The sequence below is a fragment of the Cervus canadensis genome, chromosome 3 (genome assembly GCF_019320065.1).
Source record: "Cervus canadensis isolate Bull #8, Minnesota chromosome 3, ASM1932006v1, whole genome shotgun sequence".
Lineage (NCBI taxonomy): Eukaryota > Metazoa > Chordata > Mammalia > Artiodactyla > Cervidae > Cervus > Cervus canadensis.
Window position 1 is genome coordinate 8,821,047 of NC_057388.1, and position 18,034 is coordinate 8,839,080.

The 18,034-nt window shown below is 39.7% G+C and overlaps 1 protein-coding gene across 1 annotated transcript in view; it reads right to left on the minus strand.

Moving 5' to 3' along the window:
* Positions 1–780: 780 nt before the first annotated feature.
* PEX1 (peroxisomal biogenesis factor 1) overlaps positions 781–18,034 on the minus strand; it is a 72,146-nt gene continuing 54,892 nt past the window's right edge. Inside the window, exons 20-24 of the mRNA XM_043462583.1 lie at positions 17,514–17,690; positions 16,223–16,453; positions 14,814–15,008; positions 14,398–14,528; positions 781–1,281 (exon numbers count right to left, since the gene is read on the minus strand). Coding sequence (XP_043318518.1) covers positions 1,197–1,281; positions 14,398–14,528; positions 14,814–15,008; positions 16,223–16,453; positions 17,514–17,690 — 819 coding nt within the window. The 3' untranslated portion in view covers positions 781–1,196. The remainder of the gene's footprint in view (positions 1,282–14,397; positions 14,529–14,813; positions 15,009–16,222; positions 16,454–17,513; positions 17,691–18,034) is intronic.

Genomic DNA, 18,034 nt, shown 5'->3' on the forward strand with positions numbered 1-18,034 from the left:
GACCCTTGTGAGACTGAGTGTGCACCCTTGTGAGACTGAGTGTGCACGGTTAATTTAACGGAGGACCCCTGCAATCTTAGGTCACCAAAGGCGAAGATGGAAATGACAGCTTAGACCACCCTACTTAGTAAAGGCCTCTAATCCACTAAATGCTAGCTGCTCAGTTGTGTCCTACTCTTTGTGATGCTGTGGCCTGTAGCCCACCAGGCTTCTCTCTCCATGGGATTCTCCAGGCAAGAATACTGGAGTGGGGTGCCACTCCCTTCTCCAGGGTTTTTTCCCCAAGCCAGGGGTCGAATCCAGGTCTCCCACACTGCAGGCAGATTCTTTACCAGCTGAGCCACCAGGGAAGCTTCTAATCCACAAACATGAGGGGTGAAGTCAGAGGAACATGGAATAAATAACGGAAGAGAGAAATAAAACCTATCAGCCACGACCAAACAATTAGCTGCAAAAAGGGCAGTGGTTACAGCCGATACATTTCCATTTTCTCTCATGTGTTCACTTGCGTGGTCTACTGACCGCTCTCCTCTCCCCTCAGCACATTACGACAGCTTGTGTTGATGGCAGTGACTTTACAGTTTAGCTCACAGAGCGCGGCAGGACAGACCTGTCATGGAGCTGGCGGGGAGGGCTGTACCTCATTTAAGCTCCTGGCCCGGCAGCTGGACGGAGTTTATGTTAGGGGATGTCATTTCACTTCTGATTGAAGGAACAACTCAGTTTATTTAAATTGTGTGCAAATTCTACATTTTCAGATAAAAAGAACAGATCATTGGATCAGTAGATAACTGAATTTTTTATTTCCAAAATAATCAAGGTGTTAAGCATAAAACTTATCAAATGAAAGAAAGATGTTGAATATGCAATCGTGAATTCTAAGAAATGTATTTAATTACATTCTCTTTTCTTCAAAGGAGAAAAAAATCAGTTATTCTATGTGGCCAATATTATTTCAATAAGAATTTATATATATAGGAAATAAAATACAGAATCTGTTATAAATATCTCAATTTATTTTAAAGTATTACTGTCAAGTAACCCTGATCATTAGATAACAGGTTTAACAATCTTTGATTTTATAGATTAACAAGTTAAATTAAAAGAAATGTACAGATGACATTTTCATTGTTACAACACAGGGACAAACACCACATAAACACACACACACACACACACAAAGTCAGAAGCATATTTTATGCCAGGGTTACTTTCTGTCCAGGTCGAAACACTGTTCCACTTTGATTTTTTCTCTTCTTTGGATTTTGAAAGCTTTCATACCTTATTAAAAAAAAAAAGATAACATTTAATACTTATAAATGCTGAATTTACAAAACAAAACAATGGATTGCTGCAAACAAGTTTTTAAGAAACAAAAGAGTTCTTATAAGAGTTTTTAAAAGTTGAACACTCCAATAGAAAAGGAACAAAGAGGATGAACAGACAAATTAGAAAAGGGAAAATACGAATGACAATGATCAACCACTATATTTTAATCAGAGAAATGTAAAATTTTAAGATACATACAACTGTTCTCAAAATTGGCCAAGTTTAGAGAAATACTAAAATATTTAACATTAGGGTATGGTGAGGCTGGTACTATAATTACATTACTATTGTAACACACATTTCTGAAAGACACTTTGGCAGTAGATTTCAAAAGCATTAAAAAAAATGTGAGTAAACTGATGCGACAACTCCTATCCCAGTGAAATAATTAAGGATATGTGCAAACATAGGTAGGAGAAAGGTTTTCACTATGAGCAATGTGATAAAATCCAAAAATTGGATGTCACGCCATAGCTTTACTATATAAAATGACAAAATAGTAAATGTATTTAAAATGTGACAGAATGTTAAAGATGTGTGGATGGATGGGGGACTGCGATACAGCAGTATGTGCAGAGTGTCTTATTTTATTAACAGAAAACAAGCGTACAAATGAGATTTGGGAGGTAGTGAGGTTTAGGGAATCTGCTGGTGGTTTTTCTTCCCCTTTGTTTTCTGATTTTTCTACAGTAAGCACATTTTTGTTGAAGGGGAGCAGAATATGGCCCCCCAGTGAGCCACTCTGGCACGTGGGTTATCTTGAGCTGAAGGGAATCGAGACGCAGCAGACCCGGGAAAGCCTTCTGTCTGTCTCTTCACTGCCTTACAGAACTGAGACGGCCCGCACCAGACAGAGCCACTAGCAGACATGGCTTTTGTTATCTGTTGGCGGGGCGAGCATCTGCTCCTCTCATCCCCTTGTGAACTGCCCTCTTCACCTCTGAAGCTTCAGGCCCCATCCCTTCCCTCAGTTCAGGACACTACAGAGGCCTCAGCTCACTGACCGCCAATGAGTCTTCTTTTTATGGGGGTCCTGTGTCTACAAAATTAGTTTATCACCTGTTAACATCCTATGTCAGTCAATCACAGACAAGCCAAAGAACCCAGAAGGGAAAGTTTTTGCTACCCCTGCAGTTTGGTGCATATGGGGGGCTCCCCTGGCTGCGGGTGGGAGATCCTGGGACCGCTGAGAAGAGCCAGTCAAGGGTCAGAATCCTTACGTCAGTCTCCTGGGTCTCTGCCTGCAGGTTCGGTGGAAGTGAGGGTGGGGAGAGTCCTTTTCTCAATTCAGAAGCAGAAGAAAAATTTTTGTGTGAACTGGAGCCCCACCAGTGTTCTTGCCTGGAGAATCCCAGGGACGGGGAGCCTGGTGGGCTGCCGTCTATGGGGTCGCAGAGTTGGACACGAAGGAAGCGACTTAGCAGCAGCAGCGGCAGTGCCTTAGCTACAGCGACTCTGGGAAAGACACCTTCTGAGTACTCTTGTCCTCTGTTGATCCAGTTCTCCCCGCACACGGCTACTGTTTGCTTCCAGCTCTAGTCTTTGCGTCACGTCTCACGAGGAGGAAAACCTCTCTAGAGAGAGAGATGCAGTGTGTGCCGTGTGCTTAGCTGTGTCCAGGTCTCTGCCACACCAGGGACTGTAGCCTGCCAGGCTCCTCTGTCCATGGGGACTCTCCAGGCAAGGATACTGGAGTGGGTCGCCATGCTGTCTTCCAGGGGATGTTCCCCACCCAGGAATTGAACCAGGGTCTCCTGCCTTGCAGGCAGATTCTTTACCAGCTGAGCTACCAGGGATAGGTTCTAATTTACACCCATTGTTCAAGCCCACTGGCCTCACAGACTGGTGAGTTCATGGTTCTAAAAGACGTGCATTTGTTTAGACACACTCTGCAGTGGGTCCCCTGTATTTAAACAGGTGAGGTTTCCTCTTGTCTTGTTCTGTCTTGAGAGCTTGGCTTTGTGGCTGGTATGGGTTTGTGACTCTCTGTGAGAAGCCAGCCAGAAGATTAAGTATCAGCTTGCATCTGATGGGCATCAGGTGCCCCAGCCCTCAGGGGCCTTTGCTGGCTCAAGCGTCACTGTCGTCTTGGCGCGGGGAAGTCCCACTCCAGTAGCTCCTGTGCGTGCGGTGATGGGCAGGTCTGCAACTGCAGCGCCACGCACTCTGGTGGGAGACGGGAGACTCCGTCTTCCCCGCCCCACTCTCACTGCCTCTGACCACGCAGGGCTCCGCTTTCTTTGGCTAGTTCTGTGAGGAAACTGTGGACCTTGTGAAAGCTACGTCTTTTGTACTCTTTTGGGACACTTCTTGTGGTCATTCCTGGTTAAGCCATAAAAAGGGTTGCAGGTTACAGTCACCATTAAGACCCTATCTGTCAGTGGCCAGATGGATCCTTTAAACTGGAGAAAACTTCTGTTTTTGAAAAACACATGAAAGAGCTCATGCTAAACAAGTATCTTTTGTTGCCTATGGAAAGACAACAGTAAAAAGGAGGCACAAAGGAGTACAACAGCCAGCCTGGGGCTTGCGTGTGTCTGCAGGGCTTTCTCTTTCTGACCTGTCTCCCCAGCTTCATCCATGTTGCTGCAAAGGCAATTATTCCACTTTTTTTGGCTAAGCAATATTCCGAGGTGTATGTGTGTGTATATATATGTATGTGTATATATGTACGTGTATATATGTGTGTTTATATGTGTATATATGTACATTTATATATACATGTGTATATATATATATACACACACTGCAGCTTCTTTATCCATTCATGTCAATGGATGTCGAGGTTGTTTCCATGTCTCAGCCCAGAGAAGCAAAAAGCAAAGGAGAAAAGGAAAGATATACCCATTCGAATGCGGAGTTCCAAAGAATAGCAAGGAGAGATAAGAAAGCCTTCCTCAGTGATCAGTGCAAAGAAATAGAGGAAAACAATAGAACGGGAATGACTAGAGAGCTCTTGAAGAAAATTAGAGATACCAAGCGAACATTTCATGAAGAAATGGGACAATAAGGACAGAAGTGGTATAGACCTAACAGAAGCAGAAGATATTAAGAAGAGGTGGCAAGAATACACAGAAGAACTATACAAAAAAGATCTTCACAACCCAGATAATCACGATGGTGTGATCACTCATCTAGAGCCAGACATCCTGGAATGTGAAGTCAAGTGGGCCTTAGGAAGCATCACTACGAACAAAGCTAGTGGAGGTGATGGAATTCCAGTTGAGCTATTTCAAATCCTAAAAGATGATGCTATGAAAGTGCTGCACTCAATATGCCAGCAAATTTGGAAAACTCAGCAGTGGCCACAGGACTGGAAAAGGTCAACTTTCATTCCAATCCCAAAGAAAGGCAATACCAAAGAATGCTCAAACTACCACACAATTGCACTCATCTCACACATTAGTAAAGTAATGCTCAAAATTCTCCAAGCGAGGCTTCAACAGGACGTGAACCATGAACTTCCAGATGTTCAAGCTGGTTTTAGAAAAGGCAGAGGAACCAGAGATCAAATTGCCAACATCTGCTGGATCGTCAAAAAAAGCAAGAGAGTTTCAGAAAAACATCTATTTCTGCTTTGTTGACTATGCCAAAGCCTTTGACTGTGTGGATCACAATAAACTGGAAAATTCTGAAAGAGATGGGAATACCAGACCACCATGACCTGCCTCTTGAGAAACCTGTATGCAGGTTAGGAAGCAACAGTTAGAATTGGACATGGAACAACAGACTGGTTACAAATCAAGAAAGGAGTACATCAAGGCTGTATATTGTCACCCTGCTTATTTAACTTATATGCAGAGTACATCATTAGAAACGCTGGGCTGGATGAAGCACAAGCTGGAATCAAGATTGCCAGGAGAAATATCAATAACTTCAGATATGCAGATGACACCACCCTTATGGCAGAAAGTGAAGAACTAAAGAGCCTCTTGATGAAAGTGAGAGAGGAGAGTGAAAAAGTTGGCTTAAAACTCAACATTCAGAAAACTAACATCAGGGCATCTGGTCCCATCACTTCATGGCAAATAGATGGGGAAACAGTGGCTGACTTTATTTTTGGGGGCTCCAAAATCAATGCAGATGGTGACTGCAGTCATGAAATTAAAAGATGCCTGCTCCCTGGAAGAAAAGTTATGGCCAACCTAGACAGCATATTAAAAGGCAGAGACATTACTTTGCCAACAAAGGTCTGTCTAGTCAAAGCTATGGTTTTTCTAGTCATGTGTGGATGTGAGAGTTGGAATATAAAGAAAGCTGAGTGCCAAAGAATTGATGCTTTTTAACTGTGGTGTTCGAGAAGACTCTTGAGAGTCCCTTGGACTGCAAGGAGATCCAAGCAGTCCATCCTCAAGGAGATCAGTCCTGAATATTCATTGGAAGGACTGATGGTGAAGCTCCAATACTTTGGCCACCTGATGCGAAGAACTGAGTCATTTGAAAAGACCCTGATGCTTGGAAAGATTGAAGGTGGGAGGAGAAGGGGACGACAGAGGATGAGATGGTTGGATGGCATCACTGACTCAATGGACATGAGTTTGAGTAAGCTCTGGGAGTTGGTGATGGACTGGGAGGACTGGCGTGTTGCAGTCCATGGGGTCGCAAAGAGTCGGATGCAATTGAACTGAAGATGTTAGCTGTAGCTTTACCATATATGGCCTTTGTTATATTGATGGTGTATTTCTTCTGAAACAACTTTCTGGAGCCTTTTCATCATAAATGGATGTTGAATTTTGTCAACAGCTTTTTCTGCATCTATTAAATATATCATGCCACTCCCTCTGGCTTGCAGAGTTTCTGCTGAAAGATCAGCTGATAAACTTATGGGAGTTCCCTTGGATGGCATTTGTTGCTTTTATATTTAATCTTTGTAATTTTTCTTTGTTGTATTCAATCTTTGAGTAATATGTGTTTCAGCATGTTCCTTACACATGTTCCTACTTGGGTTTATCCTATCTGGACTCTTTATTCTTCCTAGATGTTGGTGACTATTTCTTTTCCCATGTTAGGGAATTTTTCAGCTATTATCTATTCAAATATTTTCTCAGATCCTTTCTGTCTCTCTTCTTCTGGGAACTCTGTAATGCAAATGTTGGTGCCTTTAATATTGTCCTGGACGTCTCTTAGACTGTGTTTGTCTTTTGTGTTTCGTGGCAGTGATTTTCACTATTATCTTTTGGGTCACTTATCTGTTCTTCTGCCTCACTTATTCTTTTGAGTCCTTCTGGTGTATTTTTCATTTCATACTGTTCAACTGTTCGTTCCTTAGTTCTTCTCAGTCTTCAGTCTTCAGCAAACACTTATTGTATCTTTCTCAATCCTTGCCTCCATTCTTTTTCTGAGATCTCTGATCATCTTCACTATTATTCTGAATTCTTCTTCCGGTAGGTTGGCTATCTTTATTTCACTTAGTTGTTCTGGGTTTCATCTTGTTCCTTTATCTGGGACATATTCCTTTTCAATCTCATTTTGACTAACTTTCTGTGATTGCAGTTTCTGTTCCACAGGCTGCAGGAGTAGTTCTTCTGTCTGCCCCCTGGTGGTTGCGGCTGTCTAAGAGGTTTGTGCAGGCTTCGGGATGAGAGGGTTGATTCTGGTCCAGTGGTGGGTAGAGCTGGATTTTGTCCCTCTGGTGCACAGGGCCATGTTCAGGGAGTCTTTAAGCTGCTTGTCTGCTGATGGGGGCGCTGTGTTCCTGCCTCGTTGGTGGTTTGGCTTGAGGGGACGCAGCGCTGGAACCTGCAAGGCCAACGGCAGCCTGGGGAGGGGTCACACTAGTAAGTACATCCCGGTGTCTTTGTCCTTGCAGTGAGTCGAGGTCGCTACTCCCCCTGTCCCCCACTTCTGCAGGAGACCACCCAGCACTGGCAGGTAGGTCTGTCCCTGTCTCTCATAGGGTCACTGCTCTTTTCCCCTGGGTCTCCGTATACATGAGACTGTGTGTGCGCCCTCTAAGAGCAGACTTTGTGTTTCTCCCCATCTTGTAGAAATACTGTGGTCAAACCCCACTGGCCTTTAAAGCCAGATTCTCTGGGGGCTGGACCCCCAGGCTGGGAAGGCTGATGTGGGGTTTAAAACTTTCACTCCTGTGGGATAACTTCTATGGCAGAATTGTTTCCAAGCTTGTGAGTCACCCACCCAGCAGGTATGGGATTTGCATAATGCCTCTCCTACCATCTCATTGTGGCTTTTGTGTTTGGATGTAGAATATCGTTTTTTTGGTAAGTGGTTGCTCACCAGTTAGTTGTGATTTTGGTGTTTCTGCAGGAAGAGGGTGAGCTCACACCCTTCTACTCTGCCGTCCTGAGCTAATCCTCCTCCGTTCCCTTACTTTTAATCTGCGCATGTCCTTTGCCCTAAGGTGGGTCTCTTATAGACAACATATTGTAGGCTATTGTAGTAATCTTTTGATTTCCTTCATAATTAAAAATCTTCATGTAGTTGGATGGTTGGGTCAGGCCCTTGATAGCATTCAGGCTGCAATGCAGTTTTTTGAGGAAATAAGAAACTGTGCATATTTTACAAGCTAGTCTCTGCAAAACGAGAAGTGTGGCTCTAGAAACAATTCAAAAGTTCACCTCTCTTTACCAACCCCCAGACCTCCCCTATTGTTCTCAAAATGCTTGCAGGTAGTATAAAAGATCAGGATGTTAGAACTATGTAAATAATTACTCTAGATTTCTGATAATAAATATACCTCCAAACTCCTAGAAAGAGGAAATAATCAATAAAAAGATAACATACTGAATGGGAAGAAATATTTGCAAATGATATGACCAATAAGTGGTTAGTACCCAAACTATAAAGAGTACATACAACTCAATATCAAAGAAACCTGAGAAAAAAATGGGCAAAGGATCTGAATGGACCTTTTCCAAAGAAGACATTCTTTAGAGATGTTAGCCTTCTAACATCTTCCAATGAGAGAAATGCAAACCAAAAGCATAGTGAGATATCACCTCACAACGGTCAGAATGGCTATCATCAAAAAGACTATAGATAATAAAGGCAAGGATGAGGAGAAAAGGGGACCGTCTGACACTACTGGTGTAAACGAACGTTTGTGTAACCACCATAGAAAACAAAATACAGGCTCCTTACAACATGGATGTTCCTCAAAAAACTACACTGACAGAACTACCATATAACCAGTAATCTAATCTGGGTCTGTATAGTAACATATAGTTTACTGTATATATGGTATTAATTAGTATACTAGATATTACTATGTATAGTAATACTGGTAATGTAGTATAGTAATGGCATATAGTATTAGTATGCTCTATTTGCTATATATATAGAATATTAAGTGTATAGTAAGTAAGATAGTAGAAAAACAAATAGAAACTTAAAAAGATACATGCATTTTAATGTTCAAAGAAGCATTATTTAGAATTGCCAAGGTATGGAAGCAACAGAAGTGTCCATCAATAAACAGCTGGCTTCATAAGATGTATGTATACACAATGGAATATTACTCAGCCATTAAAAAGACTGAAATACTGCCCTTTCATACAACATGGATGGACCTAGAGAATATCATCAGAAAAGGCAAATACTGTTATCACTTACTTTGGAATCTAAAAAAACAAATGAATGTATAAAACAAAACATAAATGGAGTCACAGATGTAGGGAACAAACTAGTGGTTACCAGATAAGGAAGGAAAGGAGCAAGCCAGGGTTTGGGGATTAAGAGGTACAAACTATTCTGTATAAAATAAGGAACAAGGACTATATTGTTCATCACAGAGAAATGTAGCCATTACTTTGCAGTAACTTTATGTGGAGTGTAATCTATAAATATTGAATCACTATGTAGCACACCTGAAGCTAACACTGTAAATCAACTCGAAACACAAGCAGAAAACGTACTTTCTTCCTCTGTCCCTGTATGTATCCTAGGAGACAGCTAAAACACAGTCTACAATCACCTGGGACTGGGGGAAAAAGGAGCAGCAGCAGGAGAAGCTTTTTAAAAACTACAGACTTATACCAATTCCTGGGCTTCCCCAGGGGCTCAGATGGTGAAGAATCTGCCTGCAATGCAGGAGACCTGGGTTTAATCCCTGGATTGGGAAGATCCCCTGGAGGAAGAAACAGCAACCCACCCTGGTATTCTTGCCTGGAGAAGTCCATGGGCAGAGAAGCCAGGCAGGCTACAGTCCATGGGGTTGCAAGAGTTGGACATGATTGAGCGACTTTCACACACACACACAAACTCCCATGGTGTAAAGAGGAATGAATTTGGGTCATATGCAGTGATGTGGATGTACCTGGAGTCTGTCATACAAAGTGAAGTAAGTCAGAACAAGCATTGCATATTATTGCATATAGGTGGAATCTAGAATCTGAACTCAAGTGCATATATGATGAACCTAGGTGCAGGGCGGGAAGAGAAGCAGATGTATAGAGTGGACTTGGGGACGCGGCGGGGGGCGGGGAGAGTGGGATGCACTGAGCATCGCGGACACACACACGACCACGTGTGAAACAGCTATCGGAGCCGCTGTGTTGACAGGAGCCCAGCTGGGCGCTCCGGTGCAACCTGGGGGGGGGCGAGGACACGCGCATGCGGACACCTGATTCACGCAGCACAGCAAAACAGTCCAATTAAAAAACCTCCCAAGGCTAAAATCTGGGGGTGGAAGTTAAACCGGGTCTGTTTGTCTGTGTTTGCTATATCGATGTGTATGTGATATTTTGGATGAATACTGCCATAATGTGTAAAGTGATCTACTTAATTGGCTTAAAGAAAAAAGCAGCACAAATTTAATATTTCTCAACTCTCAGAAACATAATACAAACTAATCCAAGTCAAGTGATCTGGGATACTATCCATTAAAAAATTAAAGTATATCTGTTATGAAACTTGCCATGACAGTTAACTGCTTTAATATCCCATAAAATTTTAATAAGTAATCTAAATCATATTTAAAAAACTCATTCTTAAGTGAACTTCTCAATAATAAATTTTCATGGTATGTCTACTTTGTTTCCATAATCTATTTGGTAACTTAAAACCTTAGTTTTGGTAAATGATGAAAATTCACTGGATATCTAGATCATTTCTAAATATGATAAAATACTAACTACTGAACATAGTATTGTTTACTTTTGGCTTCTTACAATGTATAAACTAAAAATATTTCAAAGTATAAAGAAATGTGTCCTATTCTACACTGAAGAATTGTACTGTTAAGGTGTAGTCTTCCGGAAATTATGAAATGTATGCAGTAATCTGCCAGTCTACAAAATGCTAGCGTGACAGTTCAAAATTACCAGAAATTAAGGTTTGTGTTAAGAAGTCTAATTAATGTATTAGAACTGAGACATTACAAGGAAAACAACTGTATGCAACTCTATTCTGATTGTTTCAGAATGGGAAAGAATAAAGGAAAAATTAAATGAATACAGAAACTTGGAGAGAGAGAGAGACTGTGCAGTCAAGGTGGATAAGATGGAATAAATTTACTACAGGGTTTTAAAAAAAGTTTTAGTTTTATACACTACTGATATTAAAATGTTCTCCTTCAGGACAAAAATTTTTTGGTCTGCTACTGCTGAGACTGTGTGAAAGGTTCTTTACCTTTTTAAGAAGTCTTCATAGAAAACATTTTTAAAAATCAAAATCCTATTTTATTCAAATAATTTCCTAAGACTCATGTCTTATTTCTCAAGTCTTCTCTTAAGTGTTTTGTTTTTACAACTATGTAACTCTGTATTTGCCTGCAAAGTCTCTGACACTATGGTTAAGCGAATAAGTATTTAACAGTAAGATACCTAAGATAGTACCGGTGTTTTAAAACCTCTTGATATTTTTGACAAACTTCCCCAAATTCTAAATAAGGTTTTTTGACTTTGAACTGTGATTTTCCAGAGGTCCCCTGGAACATCTCAAGAGATCTGTTCCCTTTCTCCTTACAAAAAGAGAGATAAATTAGGCTTACTTGATATTATTACATTACACGGGAAGCACTGGCAAGAAAAAAACACTACAAATGATACTCAAAGTTATATGGGTATGTTATTGATATGCCTTATGAATATTACATATTAGAAATTTAGGAATTTTATACAATTCCTGTAATTCCAGTTATCTTAAAATTATATGTCACAGAAATAACCAAATTTCCTCACCAACTACATTATAGTGATGTTTCATCAGATTTTTAAAAAATTTTAATAACTTTTTATTTTAGGAGAAGAGCTTTAGATTTACAGAAAAGTTGGCAAAGATAGTAAAGAGTTTCATCAAATCTTTAACCATGGTCATTTTTAAGTCTTTTGTCATTTATAATTATTGTAAAAGTGTTCCTGCAAAAGTGCTAGATCTTCAGTGAGACTCATGAGATGGACTCTTACAAGAGCTGGTTTCTGATAACTTTCAGTTTATACCACTAACTTAGGTAAGAATTTGTAGAACTCTAATGGAGAAACTGATGGTTTCATAAAACTGCTAACAAAAGATCCATAAAAATTAATTACATGGGATTGAATGAACTACTGAGGACCATTATAGTTTTTATGACTTTGTGTTTATCAAGTATTGTTTTATTTTTGCAGATTTAAGGAAACCTTTTTCTTCTAAGCTATCAATAATTTGGTTAAGTATGCCTTTGTGAACAAAAATGAAACATGTTTTCTCCGACCTGATCCTTCCAGAATTCAGAAACTCTCAATGAATATTCCTATGGCTACAGTTACTTCCATAAGTTCAATAAGAATCCTTTCTCCTTGTAACAGGACGCAGCTGGACACACTGGTTATATTACCAAGGGTTTGACTGTAACGTCATATGTGAGAATGCATGGAGAACAGAAAAGACGGGACAATTTTAAGAAACTAAGATTGATTTTATGGAAAACCCACCTGGTACCTTTTTTTCAGAGTTCCCAGTAACCTTACCAGATAAGTTTAGGAAGGTCATTTCCTGGCAGGTATAGGGACTTCAGGGTATCTTGGGGACCGCCAAAAGAGAGGAATTTAACCCACCTGAATATGGTTGACCCTTTAACAACACAGCAGTGAGGGGCGCCAGCCCCACCCCTCACTAACGACATAAATCTTCAGTCAGCCCTCTGTGTCCACAGTTCTGCATCCACAGATCCAACAAGCCATGGACTGTGTAGTACTACAGTGCATGTTTACTGGAAATCTGAGCATAAGTAGACTCATGTAATTCAAGTCCATGTTGTTTGAGGGTCAACAGGCTATAGCTACTGCAAGCACAATCTTATGGTAAGTACTTGCCTTGGCTTCCAAGCATCAAGTCTTTCAAAACATCAAACTGAGATTCCTTCTGAAAATTTCCAGCAAAAAGCACCTATATGGTCAATTACTATTCTTGCTGAACTTATGTAAATAATCAGGCCAAGTTTATTGAAACTAGATTTAATTTGAAAACAGTTTAGTCTTACTGTGGTTCTTTAAGTTAGAAATGGGGGTTGTTTTAGAGAGAGAAATCATGTTTCATTAATATACTTTTGTGGATATCAGATTCTGGTGCTAAATGTCTCTGACATTTGGTTTTCTACCTGTCAACTATTAACAGACTGGATCCTGAATTAATCTAGTTCCCACCCCAAACTGCCACATGGATTATTTTGAGCTAAAGAGAATCAAGACCCAACAGAGCTGAGAAAAGCTTTCTATCCCTCCCTTAACTGCCAAGAAGAATTTAGGAAGGGGGTCTGCACCAGAAAGAAGTCATGACCAGAGAGAAAGAACTTTTTCTTCTTTTTATCTCAAAAGACTTAGGACAAACATCTGATCACCAAACATCTGATCACCAAACATCTGTTCTTCCCACTTTCCTGTGAATTGCTCTCCTCCCCCGTGGAGTCCAGCCCCTTATCTCAAGACAATATATAAACCTCAACTATCCGGTTGCCTTCGTTCTATTTTTATGCAGATCCTGAATGTACAACATTAGATTTTCCTCCTGTTAATCCACCTTATTCAATTTATTAGACCACCCAAAGAACTTAGAAGGGAAGGAATAATTTTTCTACCCTTTCAATGTACACACACATACCCCAGAGTTTAGCAAAACTCAACAAGAAGGTTGTAACTTCTAAACACCAGGAATACACTTCTTTTTTTTTCTCCCATTTTTGACTTTCTTTAAACTGAGACAACTGACATATACCATTGTATTAGTTTTAGGGGTACAACATAGTCATTTGATATATGAATATATTGTGAAAGAATTACCACAGTAAGTCTAGATGTCAACTATCATCACTTCACAGTTACTTTTCCTGTGATAGCTTTTAAGACCTACTCTCTTAGCAGCTTATAAATATACACTACAGTACTATTAACTGTAGTCATCATGTTATACATTACAGAGGACTACATCTCTTAAGTTGAATTATTGATCTAGAATGGTCCCCAGTCTACAGGTCTCAGACTCCAAAGTTTTTACAGAGACAACTGAAGAAGCCTATAAACTCAAATAAGTATTAAACATGGTCCACAAGTGAATAAATGTGAATATATTTAAATGTTTTTGAGATTAATATAAATTATTTTGAAAACAAAACAGGTGTATTATCATAATTTCTACAAACTATATATTGGAATCATTTCCCAAATTGAAACTAGACTTAAATTTGAAAACAGTTTAGTCTTACTGTAATTATTTATGTTAGAAATGGGGGTCATTTGAGAAATTATTCCAACATACAGTTTGGAATGAAATCAAAGAAAAATGATTTTACTTTTTTTTTTTTTTACTTTAAAAAGTCCAAAAAAACCCAAAAAAAACAAAAAAACCAAAACAAACAAAAAAAAGTCCATTAACCAATTCATTTGATTAAATCTGATTTATATATACATTTATATAAAAATAATTTATTTTTGACTTCTTTATTCCTGAAGTTTTTGTGTTTGAATGCATGTCTACTAAGCAAATGCTTCTGAATTGGCTTTTAAATATTCCACATATTATTTGTGATTCGAAAAAGAACTTTAGAAGTTTTTTTTTCTTTTTAGAACTTTAGAAGTTTGAAGAACTGTCACCTGTAACAGCATGTATACTTCTGAATCAGAAGTTGTTACTTACAACTCAGCAAAGGTCTTCCAGTCATCTTCACTGATGGATGGCCGAGTGTGACTAAGCGCAGTCATTAAATGTGACTGGCTAATAGCCAAACTGGTTCTGGTCGGTCCTGGTGGGTTAAGAGCATCATCCTCCTTAAACAAAAAATAAAATGACAGAAAGTGAACTAAGGGACATAATGAAAAAGAGTTATTTGCTTTTGAAAAAGAATGTTATTTGCTTTTGCCATTTTCTTGGGACTATGCCTTCCCTTTCTCATAAGATTACCAAAAACTGTTAGCACATAACCATTTGACCGATCGATGTGTTTCAGCCCTTTATAAAGACAGCGCATTTACAAATCAAAAAAACACATATCAAAAACCGGAAAAACAACCTGTAAGAAGTTTTACGATTATGACGAAGGGGGAAAGCCTTACCCCAGTTTGGCTCCGGTATCTGCCTTTGATGACGCTGATATCTGCCCTCAGTTGATCTCTTTGCTCCTGTGTGAGTTCTTGATAACCCTCTTGGGAGGCTGTTCTGAAGAGTGGGGGCCGTAATGACTGATCTTTCCCAGGGACTCCGGGAAACTCCTGAGTCACGGAGCTCGGTGCTGACAGGCACTGTGAGCTCTGCATGGTTCAGTACAATAATGAGAGATGGGAGGGAAGGAAAAAGAGCAAGGGAGGAAAAAGTCATGTGCTTATCAAAGATAAAGTGACAAACTTTCAGCAGGAAAACTTTAACATGGGTAAACTTACATTTTAACTAGCTAAAATTGAAGCAGGTTTAAAATATGTTCATATTCTATAAAGGATCATCTATACCTACGTGGTTGAACTACCACAGAGTGAAAACTGCCATGATACAAGGTGTTTTTTTTTAAATGCTTTGTTATAAATCCACCACTAATGCTCTAGTGATAGGGTATACTAAAGTTCTGGGACATTTCTACATGTTAAGAAACACAAAACAAAGACTAGAATTAAAACTGCTTACTATTCTTGAGAATAAAAATGGGTTACTTTTATTATATTTTTTAAAACCTAATTAAGGAAATCTACCTAAAAAATTACTGAATATTTGTAAAAATGTTAAGATTACCAATAAAGAAACAGTGAATCACTGTCTTCTGAGATATTGTTGAATGCTATTTTAATTTAGAAAAATGCTATTGCCCAAATTTAATCTGGGCTTCCCTTGTAGCTCAGTCAGTAAAGAATCTGCCTGCAATGCAGGACACCCAGGTTCGATTCCTTAGGACAGGAAGATCCCCTGGAGAAAGAAATGGGAACCCACTCCAGTATTCTTGCCTGGAGAATCCCATGGACAGAGGAGCCTGGCGGGCTACAATCCATGGAGTCACAGACACGACTTAGTGACTAAAACACATAAATTTAATCTAAACATTTTCCCTGCTGAAACATTACTAATAGCTTTTTCACTATGCTTATACTTTCTACCAGAAGTATTACTAAAAGACAACATTTTGTTGTCAGAATTTTTGACATTATCATACTAAATTTCTCATTATCCTCGACTATTCTACAATAAGAGAATTTAAGTTTAACATAAAATGGACCTGCTACTGAAGATGTTTTAAAGCTGCTAATGAAGAGAGAAAAACCTGAAAGAAACCAAAGGGTGATCACAACCAGTGGCTACCTCGGCTCCCCTTACTGCCAGCCCCGTCTTCACAAGGAATGAAAATGACTGATTAGTGTACGGAAAGACTGCTTTACTGACGGAGTCACACCAACCAGAAAGAACACGGGGGGCTGGTTAGGACACAAACTGAACCAACATATGGCTTGCTATTTCAGAACTGTACAACTACACAAGTTACCAAATCAGAAGAGGTTCCGTTTCCAAGTTCTGACTCGTAAGAGCTTCCAAAGTAGAGCCGGTACATGCTGAACTTCGATTCATCTTGAAGCACCTCCGACATCTCCAGAGAGACCAGGGACTGCTCTAAGCCACATTCTCCATCTCCAGCTGAATCATCAGAGCCACTGCTGTGGTTAAGGAAAACCATTGAAGACAGACTCAGGTCACTATCAGAGCTGGAACCTCCATCCTAAAACATACAAAAGGGCAATCCGCTGTAAAGCTCTAAATAATCCACAATTCAAAAATAAACCACACAGCATTCTAACAGACCAAGGAAACTCCAGGCCCTTTTTACAAAAGTTCTTATCGATTCTCTAATGGTTCTGAGGCATGTCACATAATTTTAACTATTAAAATAAGGAAAGACAAAATGGAATATACAGGTAATTTGCCAACCATCTTCCCCAAAACTAACAAAGCTAGGACTCAGACCTCTGGATTTTATTTTCATGTCTCTTTAAATTCACATTTTTCTATTCTGAAATGAGAAAGCAGTCTAAAACATGGCTGATGCAACATTATGGACTGCTTTACAAATAAACACCCTTTCTGCTAGTGAAATGGGGCGGGGGGAGGAAACACCTTCAATGGCTTACCAAAATAAGTAGCACAAACTTGGAAGTATCTAATTTAGTCCCTGCAATAACTTCCAACAAAATGTGTATATAGGAAAAGCCTTCCTAGAAAATATGTGGAAAAGTCCATAATGTGGCAGAGTTCAAATTCTTTGCTGCAAAAATTAAAATATTATCCTTAGAGAAAAAAACGTTCTGGGGCTGGAGTACCAAAAGTATAAGATAAATCTAGAACATCTTGTCCTGCAGGGAAGCAGGTGATCAGAGAAAGAGGACGACACGCCACGAAGGCAGAAGCCACCAAAAGGGGCTCCTACTGGCCAGATCTGGGACAGTCTGAGCTTCAAAATAACTACTTGATGATTTTTTTAAAAAAGCAAAAAATTTGAAATCCGCAATGTAATTCCTGATACCTCAATTCAAAGAATACCCTTAAACACACCAACTATATTTTGCCAATAGTAAGGTAAGGTCAAAGAAACAGACACCAAATTCTCCATGTAATTACAAATTCTCTATAAAGCCAGTATCCCAATTACGGTACACGTGACTAAAAGCAAGTTTCTATAAAGTTAAACTGAAGTCGTTCAAAAATAAACATTTTTTTAAGGTTGACACTGAACGGCTCCCGCCACCGTAAGACACCACGGTAGCGGCCTCCTCCAAGCTCACCTGGGGCCCACAGCACAGCAGCCTCCCGTGCAAGGCCTCCAGCTGGGCGTTGTAAAGCAGCGCTTTCAGATCCGCTCCCGTAAAGGAGTCGGTCACTGACGCCACATGCTGAAGATCCACATCATCTGCCAGAGGTAGAGACTCACTGAGAACGTTTAAAATTTCAAGACGTGACGCCTGAAGGGAGAAAAGCTCATTGACTTAACAAATAACATTGAATACAGTATTTTCAACTGTGCATCTTACAGGATTTTTCTTATACATTCACTTCATATATCTAACAAGTTTTACTTATAAATAAGTTGAGGAATGTACCACCAGGCTACATCTGTCCTCCTTGGTCCTTTTTGTCTAACAGAAGGAACACAGGGAGGAAAATGAATGAAAATCAACATTCTCAACCATTCAGTGTAGGTCATTTCTTAGTGCTTATCTTCTGGATTTGGGCAAAGGAGCCAAGAAATGTTTCAAAAAGAAAATTAAAAGTAACTGCTACATGTGATATACATTTATACCTTTGA